The following is a 13,859-nucleotide window of genomic DNA, read 5'->3' as shown; positions in this document are numbered from 1 at the left end:
CGGAAATCTTACACCAGGCTCCATAACCCACCTACACTACTCCAGTTTTGCCTTCATTTAACTCCAAGGAATAGATCCCGTAAATAGGTCCTTGACTGCATACCCTCCTCCCACCCCCCACCCCCCAGTTCTTATCCTCCTCTGGCCCTCCCCTTTCTTACACTTCCCCCACACCCCTTCCCCGCCTGGCTCCATCCACCACCACCACTTGCATTAACCTTAACCTAACGTCATTCACCTCTCACCTAATGGTTCCCATTCTCACCTCCTTACTTATCAGAATCTAGCACCAGAAGCATGTTGCCTTTCTGCTTATCTCCTTCCAGTAAATGGCTCCTATTTTCACACTGCCCCCCCATCAACTTGCGCCATCTACTTTTTCCTTTTCCCTCTCTCTCTCCCTTAATCGATCATTCACGTCCACTGTCAACCAACTCCACCCTGCTTCACTTCCCCTACTTGTATTACCTGCCAGTCATCTCACACCCCTCCACAATCCACCAATCACATTAGAATCCTTTCTTGTCACTCCCTTTGTCCTTTTAACACTGGCCACCTCACCTCTCGCCACTCAGTCCTGATGACGTGGGGTATCGACCCAAAATATCGACAATTCCTTCCCTCCCACAGCTGTTGCTAGACCCACGAACACTTCTAGCAAATTGCTTGCTGCTCGTTGACTGTACTGAATCTTTCCCTTTAGTTAGATAATGGATTTGATTATGGAAATATCACTGATAATAGTGATCCCAGCCTCCCTGCAGTTGCCATCTGCACCACAACTAACTATCATGTCAAAATCAGGGGAACCAAGTCTTCCACCACTTCTTCTGTGGGAAGAATTACAGCTCTTTGCTCCTGTCACAGGAGTGCACTTAGAGTAAATGCCATTCAGATTGGAAAGTTACACAGTGCAACCTTAGGCTAAATATCTATGACTCCAGAACTGCTGCATTACCATAAGACCAGAAGACAGGGGAGCAGAATTAGGTCACGTGACCCATCGAGTTTGCTCTACTATTCAATCTTGGCTGCTTTATTTTCACTCTCAATCCCTATTCTCCTGCTTTCTCTTTATAAACATTGACACCCTTACTAATTAAGTACCTATCAACCACCGTTTTAAATATACATAATGATTTGGCCACTATAGCCATCTGTGGCAATGAATTCCACAGATTCACCACCCTCTGCTAAAGAAATTCCTCCCCATTTCTGTTCTAAACGGACGTCTCCTATTTAGAGGGTATGCCCTCTGGTCCTAGATTCTCCCACTACTGGAAACATGCTTTGCGCATCTGCTCTGTCTAGGCTTGTTAATATTGGATAGGCGTCAATAAGATCCCCCCCCCCATTCTATTAAACTCTAGTGAGAATAGGCCCAGAGCCATCAAATGCTTCTCATTTGTTAACCTTTACAGTCCCAGGATCATTCTGAAACATCCTCTGGCTCTCTCCAATACTAGCACATCCTTTCTCTGATATGAGGTGCAAAACTGCTCGCAATATTCCGGATGCAATCTGACCGATGCCTTAAGATTATAAGTTTGGTATCTGTTCTTCAAATGGCATTCCTCACCTGTTTGAACGTGGCAAGCAACTCTTGCCTTTGGCTGAAGTGTTTGAAAAGTAGCTGTAGAGAGCCCGACACAAGCGGTGGATAATCGTGCATCGTCAGGTGAATGAGCACTCGTAGAAACATCTTTCCCCCCTCATCGTCCACCTCCAGAGCATTGGAGCCTTTACTATGGGAAAGAAAATGAAGTGCATTATTGAACAAAAGCAGTAAAATAATGAAGTGCTTTAGTGTGCCCACTGTTCCCATGCACCGCATTGGCAGCATGATGCTTTACAGCACCAGCATTTGGAAGATCAGGGTTCAATGCCAATCACTGCATGTTTTCTCTGTGACCAACAGGTGCTCTGGTTTCCTCTTACATGCCAAAAGACGCACAGGTTAGCGTTAGTAAGTTACTATCTTGGTGCCCAAAGCACATCCTCAAAATGTGTTGTTTGTTGATTCAAGCACCAAATTTCACTGTACGTTTCAGAGTTCCATGCAACAAATCTTTATCTTCCTAAAGGGCTAACACCAGACGCGGACTACCAAACTGAAGAAACTCATCTATTATGTCACAAGATGAGCTGTTCATCTTGTGAGTTAAGATATTAAAATCAAAACAAGGTCATGAAAAGGCAGGTTCCTGGATAGATACTGGGTTCCATTATGACAAGGATGGACCATAGAAAAGAACTACTAATTGGCCTTGGCTCTGAAGGATTCAAACAAAGCTGACTCAGGATGAGGGAGTTGATCTTTATTTGGTGTCTGTCAACATGTATTCAGAATCACAGCAGTGACTCCTGTTACAGCTGAACAACTCTTTGAACTAAATTTTGCTTAAATAAGGTAAGACTAGAGTAAAGCAAAGTGGCTACTGTTAACAAAAAGATGTACCATGGAAAGCATTCTAGCTGGCTGCATCATCATCTGGTATGCACGGGCTACTGCACAGGATCGAAGTAAGCTGCAGAAAGTTGTAGTCAGCTCCATCGTAGGCAGAAGCCTCTCTAGCATCCAGGACATCTTCAAGGAACAATGCTTCAGAAAGGTGGCATCCATTATTAAGGACCCCCATCACCCAGGACATGTCCTCTTCTCATTGCTACCATCAGGAAGGAGGTACAGGAGCCTGAAGGCACACACTCAATGATTCAGGAACAGCTTCTTCCCCTCTACCATCAGATTTCTGAATGGACACTTCCTCATTACTTTCTCATTTCCTATTTTTTGCACTATTATATATATATATATATATATATATATATATATATATAAATCACAGTTTTTTCTCTATTATCATGTATTGCATTGTACTGCTGCTGCACAGTTAACAAATTTCACGACATATGCCAGTGATATTAAACTTCATTCTGATTCTGATTTGGATTAAAGTGAAGGGGCCTAAAGTGGAACACGACTTAATCTTGCACGTACTTTTTGATGCTATCATTATAGTCAAGATTATACACACATGAATCAGTGTGGCAGGACATGCATGGTACTGGGCCACTGTGAAATGGTTTCAAACAACTCAGGGAAATGGTGGCCGTAGTAGAGCAGTGACACCTCGGCAGCGACATTGTAAATTAATGATTCCTCTGTTATCATCCACTGGTGTAAAATATGTGAACTCTATACAGCAAAGAATTAAGCTTTCAAAACAACTCTTTTAATTGAGAGAGAATGAGTGCCAAACAAAGCGTGGGTCCATGAGGATTTCTTAGGAACATTTACCAGTGTGATTGTCAGAGCTTTAAACAAGTTCGCATACAAAGACTATTCAAAAGAATGAACCTGATGAACGTAATGAGGAGAAAGTTGTATCAGGTCACTTGTGTTCATTTAACAATTAGAGGAATGGCGGGATCGCAAGTATTATGTATTATGCTCCAAGATCATTAAACTCAGCAGAATTCAGTTTCCGAATGGAGGGCAATGCTATGTTCTTACTACATTGTGCTTTTAGCACCTCCAGCAGAGAGCTAATATCTATAGATTTGGAGCCACCACTAGTGTCTCAGACTCCTCAATGCACAAACTTTGCAATCAACTTCATGTGCTAGTTGTAGTTAGGCTGTATGAATCCTGTGATTTGAACCAAATTGGCAGCATTACTGATGTGGAAAAGCATCCTGAGAGGAGGTATTAATGAGGTTTGTCACATTTCCTCATGTCAGATGGAAGGACAGGCATAACCATAAACAATGAGTTATGTTAGTATACGTGTGTGAATTTTAACATGAAAGCACATTTTAAAATTCGTATGCAGGTGTGTGAAAATGACTGAATATCAAAAGTACTGTTTGTCAGCAATTAACTTCATCTCAATTTTGATTAAAATACAGTGGATAGGTTCATTGGGCCATCAGTTAATCGTGGTAGGCACTTTATTGGGACAACTCTTAAAGAAGAAAAACTAATCGACAAAATAGCCAGGAATCCTTTGATTATTTGGGACACCATGCCTCTTAATGGGGATAGGAGATTGTTACCAAACAGTTTCTAACTAGCATTAGTCACATGCACTTACATGGCTATCAGACACAACCCTGAGCTTCGAGCGAATAGTTTTTAAATAGCGTCAGTTGTGTGTGTTACGTACCCCGTAACTGGATTGCCAAACCAGCAGAAATGGATCACTCAGTTGGAGTCTGGATTACTAGAACTAAGAAAGTTTTATTAAAGAAACAAGCAACATAGTACTCTAATCAAAAGGATAACAAATGCAACAGTTCGGCAATGATAAACATACATGTACACAGAATTAAGATAACAGGATCAATCAAGCTCTATCGTTGTCTAGGGGTAAGTGACCAGTTTCAAAGTGACGCAAAGTTCAGTTCAATTTAGTTCAGTTCAGTTTGCAGTAATCGCTGCCATGGCGATGGACAGTGGGGGGAAGGAGAGAGAGAGCAAAACGAATGAATATTCAAGGCTTCCACACAGACCTTCGCAGTCAGCTTTCAGGCGAGTCCTTTGTGATGTCATCTGAGGTCACCGACCGTAACCCCTCCATTTCCAGATACGATCGTTTCCCTGCGGTGAACCTGGCACCCAGGCAAGGGTGGACACACAGAAGTTTCCCGCCGATCGTGCCTTTCCACCTTGTGCGTTTATGGCCCGGTACTTCCCACCGACTTGTGAGAAACGCACTGCTTCCAGGGTCTTGTTACCTCGGGTGTCGTGTGTGTGTACTGCCTTAGCAAACCTGTTCCTTTTTATCCCCCTTCTGGGGTATCGCCTGTCCATCACTTCAAACAGTTCAGGGTTCAAAGGGGGAGCCGCTCTTGACAGCTCTCCTTCCCCTTCATTAACATCTCCAAATGCTGCTCCATTGTATTCCTTATCTCTCTCTCTCCTGAAGACAAGTGGGTGGCAGACCAACTGCTGATTCCACTGGTGCCAGCTACATCTTAATCTATGTGTATTCTTGTCACACTTCCTCCCTTTAAGGATTTTTACCGATTTTTATCGGGTAAAAATTACAAACATGAATACATTATTTGATACACACAAATATACATCTTTATCAGCTATTTGGCTAATACAGCGAGTTTGAAGTTGTCAACACCTGACAGACAGTCAGCCATCACATTTTCTGTTCCTTTTATATGTGTTGTTAATAATCCCTTAGACCAGGCTCCAACTTAGCAAACTTCATAGTGGCCAAAAACACTGATGAATTGCGATCAATGTAACCTCTCATTGGGTTTTGTCCTGGACCACAATAACAAGGGTCGTCCCATTCCGACTTAGTTTTCTCTCGCAAGGGCTTAGTAGGAGGGGGAGGGGTAGTAACCGCAGAGTTATTGCAAAACTTCCTACAGTACCCCACCATCTCCAAGAGCCTTCTGAGGGCCCTCTTGTCTGTCGGGGTTGGGAGGTCAGCGATAGCCTGCACTGTAGCTTGCATCGCTGCCAGCTGCCCCTGTGTCACCACAATTCCCAGGTAAGTGACCTTCGGGTGGCCGAATTCATTTTTTTCAAGGTTCACTATCAAGCTGGCTTCAGACAGCCGTATTATATCACCAATACACACCTCTGTGTTCGTCAGCCCTTTAGTCACTGAATTACTCATTCTATAGGGCTGTTGCTCGCTAGGCTACCCTAGTGTAACAAACACCACCCAACGTCCCAGTTCTTTGCATCGCCTCGGGACAATCAAACACACGTGTGCGAGTCATTTAATTACTTCTCCTAAAGAGTTGCTTTGTTCGGGGATTAAGGGAGAGACCTTATCAGCAGAGCTGGCCAAAACAATAGCCTTCTCCCATCTGGTCGATACCATACTCATCTTTTCAAAATGGTTTTTTTCTCTTATCAGGGGGACCCTAGCTTCATTGATTTCCGCGCTAACACCGACTAGGTTTGTTAGCATATCAAAAGCCTGTGACCGTCTCAGTTCGCGTCGGCCATAATCAATAACATCCTTCCTCCAGTGCAGCCGGTAAACCTCTTTCCTGATTCCACCAACTGTTCCCTCCAGTACCGCAAAATGTCCACCGGGGGGTACCTTGTGGGCCAGGTTAAAAACCTCATCCCCATAACTCTTTTGCACCAACCCCCATTCCTCATCTGCAGGTACGGTACTTGGTTTCCCTTTCTTCCTTAGCACTTCCTCCTCCACACAATAGCCTACTGGTTCCCTTGTTAAGTCTGTGTCAGAGAGAGCTGTCTCTGCCAAAACCATCAGCCCCTCGTCTCGCTCTTGCGCCTGCACAAATTCCTTCCTGGCTAATGCTAAGTCTGTCTCAGCTCCCTCACTACCTCTTGTTTCACTACACTCCTTCTTTTCACTTTCTACCCCTTCTCGTACAAGGCTGGCAGAAACATCTCAGCTAAATTTACTACAGCAGTCCCGTGATGAACCTGTGAGTCCATGGGCGGGGCCTCAATGCTGGCAGGCTGACCTGTCAATCTCACTGCTTCGAACATGATTCCCCCGGCGAGGTCATTACCGAGCAAGACTTCCATGCCTTTCATCGGTAATTCGGACCTCACTCCGATCGTGACTAGTCCAGAGACCAGGTTGCTTTGTAAGTGTATCTGGTGCAAAGGGACTGACTCTGTCCCTTCCCCAACACCTTTGACCTTTACCTCCCCAGTCTGGGTCTCTGAGCTAAACTCTAATACACTCTTCAGTATTAGTGACTGACACACTCCCGTGTCTCTCCAGATCCGCACTGGAACTGGTTTTAACCCCTCCTTCACTGACACCAATCCGGCCGAGATAAACCTCTCGCGCCCTTCCTGAACTTTGGCAGACCTGTCCTTCCCTAGCGGTTCGTTTACCAGCTCCATACAGCCAGTTAAAATCACCGTTTTTCCTTTTCCCGTCTCCTTCTTTGGGGCAAAGCACCTGGACGCAAAGTGTCCGACTTTTCCGCAATTATAACAGATGACCCCAGGAGACTTCCTACCAGACTGCTCCCGGTCTACCTTATCCTTCTCACTAGTCCCCGGCTTACTTTCTGACTTTTCTGGCGGACTCTCCCCACTGTCCTGACTACCCTTCTGGTAGCCTTTACTCGGGGCAAACTTCATTTTATGCGTCAACGCATACTCATCCGCTAACTTAGCAGTTGCGGCTAACGTGACTGCCTCTTTCTCATCTAGGTAGGGTCTCATACCCTCAGGGACACAACCTTTAAACTGCTCAATCAGGATCAGCTGTAGCAGTCTGTCATAATCCCCCTCTACCCCCTTCGAGGTGCACCAACGCTCACAATATGTCTGCATCTCATGGGCAAACTCTAAATACGTGCGGTCCCACTGCTTCCTCGCATTCCGGAACCTCTGCCGGTATGCCTCTGGGACCACCTCATAAGTCCTGAGAATGGCCTCTTTCACCACCTCATACCTCTGGGCATCTTCCGCGGACAAAGCTGAGTAAGCTTCTTGGGCTTTCCCTTCCAGTACACTCTGAAGCAAAACAGCCCACTTATCCCTCGGCCAGTCCTGACTTGTAGCAACTTTTTCGAAATGGAGAAAGTACCGATCCACGTCGGTATCGTCAAATGGGGGAACCAGCCTAACCTCCTGGGTTGCCCGGAACCCTCCACCTTGGTTCGGCACGAGCCCCAGCTCTGCCCTTATCTTTAACTTCTCCAGCTCGAATTCCCTTTCCCTCTGTTTCTCTTCTCGCTCCAGCTGTCTCTCTCTCTCTCTCTCTCTCTCTCCTGCCTTTCTAACTCTCTCTCTTTCTCCTGCCTTTCTAACTCTCTCTCTTTCTCCAGCCTTTTTAACTCTCTCTCTTTCTCCCGCCTTTCTAACTCTCTCTCTTTCTCCTGCCTTTCTAACTCTCTCTCTTTCTCCCGCCTTTCTAACTGCTTCTCTTCGTGTTCTAACTGCCGTACCCGGAACTCGTGCTCGAGTCTCAGTTTTTCAAGCTGCACCTGTACCGCGTCTCCAGCAGGTTTTTCAATAGACACCATCTCCAGCTCGCCTTGGGGAAACACACCTTTAGATACATAGTGCTCTACGATAGCTCTGTGTATCTCCTCTCTCCTCATTGTCGACTTCCCCTTAGCAAGATTCAACCATTTGGCCACAGCTACCAATTCCAATTTCCTGGCATCCTCTAATGCCTCCAAGGTCGGCGCCTTTATAATTTCCTCAGCCTCCATTTCTGCTGTTTGTCTTTTCTTTCTTTTGGGAATTTTGACCCAATCAATTTACTCCATCCCAAATTTAGTGTTCAAAATCGCGGACGAGAACCCCACTTATGTTACGTACCCCGTAACTGGGTTGCCAAACCAGCAGAAATGGATCACTCAGTTGGAGTCTGGATTACTAGAACTAAGAAAGTTTTATTAAAGAAACAAGCAACACAGTACTCTAATCAAAAGGATAACAAATGCAACAGTTCAGCAATGATAAACATACATGTACACAGAATTAAGATAACAGGATCAATCAAGCTCTATCGTTGTCTAGGGGTAAATGACCAGTTTCAAAGTGACGCAAAGTTCAGTTCAATTTAGTTCAGTTCGCAGTAATCAATGCCGTAGCGATGGACAGTGGGGGGAAGGAGAGAGAGAGCAAAACGAATGAATATTCAAGGCTTCCACACAGACCTTCGCAGTCAGCTTTCGGGCGAGTCCTTTGTGATGTCATCTGAGGTCACTGACCGTAACCCCTCCGTTTCCAGATATGATCGTTTCCCTGCGGTGAACCTGGCACCCAGGCAAGGGTGGACACACACCAGGTTCCCGTCGATCGTGCCTTTCCACCCTGTGCGTTTATGGCCCGGTACTTCCCACCGACTTGTGAGAGATGCACCACTTCCAGGGTCTTGTTACCTCAGGTGTCATGTGTGTGTACTGCCTAGCGAACCTGTCCCTTTTTATCCCCCTGCTGGGGTATCGCCTGTCCATCACTTCAAACAGTTCAGGGTTCAAAGGGGGAGCCGATCTTGACAGCTCTCCTTCCTTCATTAACATCTCCAAATGCTGCTCCGTTGTTTTCCTTATCTCTCTCTCTCTCCTGAAGACAGGTGGCAGACCAACTGCTGATTCCACTGGTGCCAGCCCAGGCCAGCTACATCTTAATCTATGTGTATTCTTGTCACATGTGTGTGTTCAAAAACCAGCAATTTTTTGTCCCTGATAGTTGACAAGAAATGAGCAGTACGCCTATTCAGAACTGTTTTGCTCACTGTCATTCAGGCTTGGAGATGCCTGAAACAGTCGGGAGGGAAAACAAAACAATTTCACTACTTCAGCAAATTAGAAGCTATGAAGAATTTGAATTCTACATTGAAAATGATGATTTGGAGGTTGTAATTGTAGATAGCTTTGCATGAATGCAGTCTATCATCTGCATTTATCAACGACGTGGCCAAGTCGTTAAGGCATTGGACTACCGACCTGAAGGTCATGAGTTCGAGCCCCCGAGGCAACGTGTTGTGTCCTTGAGCAAGGCACTTAATCACACATTGCTCTGCGACGACACTGGTGCCAAGCTGTATGGGCCCTAATGCCCTTCCCTTGGACAACATTGGTGTCGTGGAGAGGGGAGACTTGCAACATGGGCAACTGCTGGTCTTCCATACAACCTCGCCCAGGCCTGCGCCCTGTAGAGTGAAGACTTTCCAGGCGCATATCCATGGTCTCGCAAGACTAACGGATGCCTTTATCTGCATTAGGTGTCCGCGATGATTTCATTCAATTACAATGAAAACAATGAGACACAGATGAGTTTCTCTGGTGATAACTATTAAGAACTAATGCACGGTTTCATAGTACTGTAGTAGTATCAGAAGTGTTCTAATTTGTTCTGTATTTCATTTAAATACTTAATTTGTTAGTTTGTCTTTTTTATATCTTTTTAACAACTTCCATGAAACTTCAGTTAATTTGGTCAGCCATTAAATTGGACCAAAATGTGCTGGTCCTGATGTGTCCCACTTAACCAGAATTGGGACACAGTTAATTTCACTTCACTTAATCGGGACAGCCACTAAATTGGACCAAAATGTGCTGATCCTGATGTGTTCCAATTAACCACATATATTACAGCTTTCCAGGTACCCTCTTTTTTTACCTTCAATTACAGCTCTAATTTCTGCAATCTTAGAAAAGATGATCAAAATGCTCATCAGGACACTTACCCAACCTCAAACATATATTCTGCTTTCTCGCTGATGTGATCAAGGTTTACTGTCGAGGCTGGAAAGAGAAATGCAGTGTTCAAGTATAATCGCTTAAGCCAGTAAGGAAACAAAAGCAGGCTGATAATTAACAGTTCATCTTTTCATTTTTAGCCAACTATGAATTGCAAAACAAAAAAAAAATTCTAACCTATCTTTTGTGCTTGTGCAACCACTTTGGCAGCATCAAACTTTATTTTAAGAGTGTCGATTTTAAAATACTGATATTATTCATGGACTTTGAGCGAATAACATTTGCTGGTTAATACATAATTAAATATGCTAACCAATGGCGCAAGTGAGTAACGATGGAAAATAAACTGAATTAATACTAATGTGGGTGTCTGCTTGACTTTAAGTCTGTGGATATTATTTTATTGTCATTTTCAGTGAAGTTGCAGTTCCTGACCAAAACCGACAACTGATACATTTGCCGAAGACCGTTGTATTAATTAAAAATGTAGGGTTTCATCGTGCAATGAAAATAACTGAAACAAACTTGCCCAAAGTAAGAGAAGAATTGTAATTCTATTCATAATGCATGCTTGGCTACCTGGGCCAGGAGACAGATATCTAGAGCTGCATTGTGGCTAATCTAGTTGAACTGATTTTTCAACAATTACAAAGCTGGTTGGAAACAATGGCTCAAGGTAACAACATCAATTATTACGTGCTGTCAATCACTGGAATGTTGCACATAGACGGCTGTATATAGTTAATCAACAAAGTCAATTTAATTACCACCATTTCTTCAATAATGTATAAAAATGTTTTAAAAATGCTTCAATCTATTTAATACTGGAATCAGAAATTAAATAGATGCTGGAATCATTCTAGCAGGATAAAATTAGAACCATATGTGATGAATAGGTCAAAAGGAAATGTACTTCTCCAAGACTCAGCTGCAATGCTAGCCATCTCCCTCCTCTCTACCACGATCTCACCTACGTACAGGACTACACAATCCCTTTCTCTTTCCACAAGAAATACCACCCATCTGATCTGGGTTATTGATTCCTATTTCCTGACCTGTGTCCAGCTGATCCCAATATACGCCCTGCTCCCACCCCCACTGCAGCAAGCCATGTGCAGATTAGATAATGTTATTCGGTCATGTACAGAATAACATCTACAAAGTTCCCACACATTGGGACTTCATATAAGGCAAGATGCTTCTTCAGTCATACAGTGAAACCCACCCTTGAGAGATTTACATCCAATTTTCATCTCCAATGAGCAAACAAATCATGAATCTTTTGAACAGTGACCACCCTTTCAAGGCCTGAGACTACATCTCTGAGAAGTCTGTGCAGATGAAAAATTCTTGAGCTTTTTTTGTTTCTTTCATGATTTTTCCCTTCAGGTTCAAAGTACATTTATGATCAAAGTTCATATATGTCACCATATACAACCAAGTTTCATTTTCTTTGGACATAATCAATAAATTTACAGAATAATAGAATCAACTAAAGACCATCAAGTAGGGCATACAACCAGAGTGCAGAAGGCAACAAAAGTACAAAAGAGGAAATAGTAATAAGTAAATAAATAAGCAAAATATATCAGAAATATGAGATGAAGAGTCCATTGGTTGTGGCAACATTTCAATGATGGGCCAAGTGTAGTTAAGTGAAGTTATTCCCTTTGGTTCAACAGCCTGATGGTTGATTGGTAGTAACTGTTCCTGAACCTGTTAGTGCAGGTCCGGAGGCTCCTGTACCTTCTTCCTGACAGCAACGGTGAGAAGAGAGCATGGCCTGGGCAGCGGGGTCCCTGATGAAGGATGCTGCTTTCCTGCGACAGCATTTCATGTAGATGTGCTGAGTAGTTGGGAGGGCTTTACCGGTGATGGTCTGGGCCATATCCACTGCTTTTTGTAGGATTTTCCATTCAAGGGCATGGATGTTTCCATACCAGGCTGTGATGCATAACTAGCTAAGTAGTTCCAGCAATGTTACTCTGAATTTGTACCATTTGACATCCTTTAACTTTTGCTTTGGAATGACTTGGAACTTCACACCTCTGATAGCCACTACCTTACTTTGTCTTCCATCCTCTGGTCTCTGTCGTCCCACCTTGCTGGAATGAGGTAAGCCTGCCCTAGACTCTGAATTCATTTTCACACAACAATGTTGACAGCCAAAGCAACTAGAAAACTGCTAACCCACAATATTGATATCAGCCATCAAAGATCATAAAACAGAACTCATCAATATGCAATGAAGCAAGAAATGTCACACAATAACAATAAATACAGCCAGCACACAATTGCATCAGATTCATTGTTCCACTAATCCTTTTGTCTCCAATTTCAACTTTGATCTGGCATTCCAAACCTTTCTGTAACAACTTCCTTGCCCTAGCTCCTCAAATCCAGATGCCAACTCAGAATCAGAATCAGAATCAGGTTTATTATCACTGGCATGTGTCGTGAAATTTGCTAACTTAGCAGCAGCAGTTCAATGGAATACATGATATAGAAGAAAAAAAATTAAAACAATAAATAAGTAAATCAATTTCAGTATATGTATATTGAATAGATTAAAAATCGTGCAAAAACAGACAAATATACAGTGGTATACAAAAGTTTGGGCACCCCGGTCAAAATTTCTGTTACTGTGAATAGTTAAGTGAGTAGAAGATGAACTGATCTCCAAAAGTCATAAAGTTAAAGATGAAACACTCTTTTCAACATTTTAAGAAAGATTAGTGTATTTTTGTTTTGTACAATTTTAGAGTGAAAAAAAAAGAAAGGAGCACCATGCAAAAGTTTGGGCACCCCAAGAGATTTGAGCTCTCAGATAACTTTTACCAAGGTCTCAGACCTTAAATAGCTTGTAAGGGCTACGGCTTGTTCACAATCATCGTTAGGAAAGGTCAGGTGATGCAAATTTCAAAGCATTATAAATACCCTGACTCCTCAAACCTTGTCCCAACAATCAGCAGCCATGGGCTCCTCCAAGCAGCTGCCTAGCACTCTGAAAATTAAAATAAATTATGCCCACAAAACAGGCGAAGGCTATAAGATAGCAAAGCATTTTCAGGTAGCCGTTTCCTCAGTTCGCAATGTAATTAAGAAATGGCAGTTAACAGGAACGGAGGAGGTCAAGTTGAGGTCTGGAAGACTAAGAACACTTTCCGAGAGAACTGCTTGTAGGATTGCTAGAAAAGCAAATCAAAACCCCCGTTTGACTGCAAAAGACCTTCAGGAAGATTTAGAAGACTCTGGAGTGGTGGTGCACTGTTCTACTGTGCAGAGACACCTGCACAAATATGACCTTCATGGAAGACTCATCAGAAGAAAACCTTTCCTGCATCCTCACCACAAAATTCAGCATTAGAAGTTTGCAAAGGAACATCTAAACAAGCCTGAAGCATTTTGGAAACAAGTCCTGTGGACTGATGAAATTAAAATCGAACTTTTTGGCCGCAATGAACAAAGGTATGATTGGAGAAAAAAGGGTGCAGAATTTCATGAAAAGAACACCTCTCCAAGTGTTAAGCATGGGGGTGGATCGATCATGCTTTGGGCTTGTGTTGCAGCCAGTGGCACAGGGAACATTTCACTGGTAGAGGGAAGAATGAATTCAATTAAATACCAGCAAATTCTGGAAGCAAATATCACACTGTCTGTAAAAAAGCTGA

At 43.4% G+C, this 13,859-nt stretch overlaps 1 protein-coding gene across 2 annotated transcripts in view; it reads right to left on the bottom strand.

The window, feature by feature from the left end:
• itpr3 (inositol 1,4,5-trisphosphate receptor, type 3) overlaps positions 1-13,859 on the bottom strand; it is a 310,992-nt gene that overhangs the window by 91,119 nt on the left and 206,014 nt on the right. For both annotated transcript variants that reach the window (XM_063065549.1, XM_063065550.1), the window contains exons 24-25: positions 10,176-10,233; positions 1,580-1,745 (exon numbers count right to left, since the gene is read on the bottom strand). In XM_063065549.1, the coding sequence (XP_062921619.1) occupies positions 1,580-1,745; positions 10,176-10,233 (224 nt within the window). The remainder of the gene's footprint in view (positions 1-1,579; positions 1,746-10,175; positions 10,234-13,859) is intronic.

This window comes from Mobula hypostoma, chromosome 13 (genome assembly GCF_963921235.1).
Source record: "Mobula hypostoma chromosome 13, sMobHyp1.1, whole genome shotgun sequence".
Lineage (NCBI taxonomy): Eukaryota > Metazoa > Chordata > Chondrichthyes > Myliobatiformes > Myliobatidae > Mobula > Mobula hypostoma.
The sequence above is the reverse complement of the archived record's forward strand: the minus strand, read 5'-3'. Positions and strand labels throughout refer to the sequence as shown.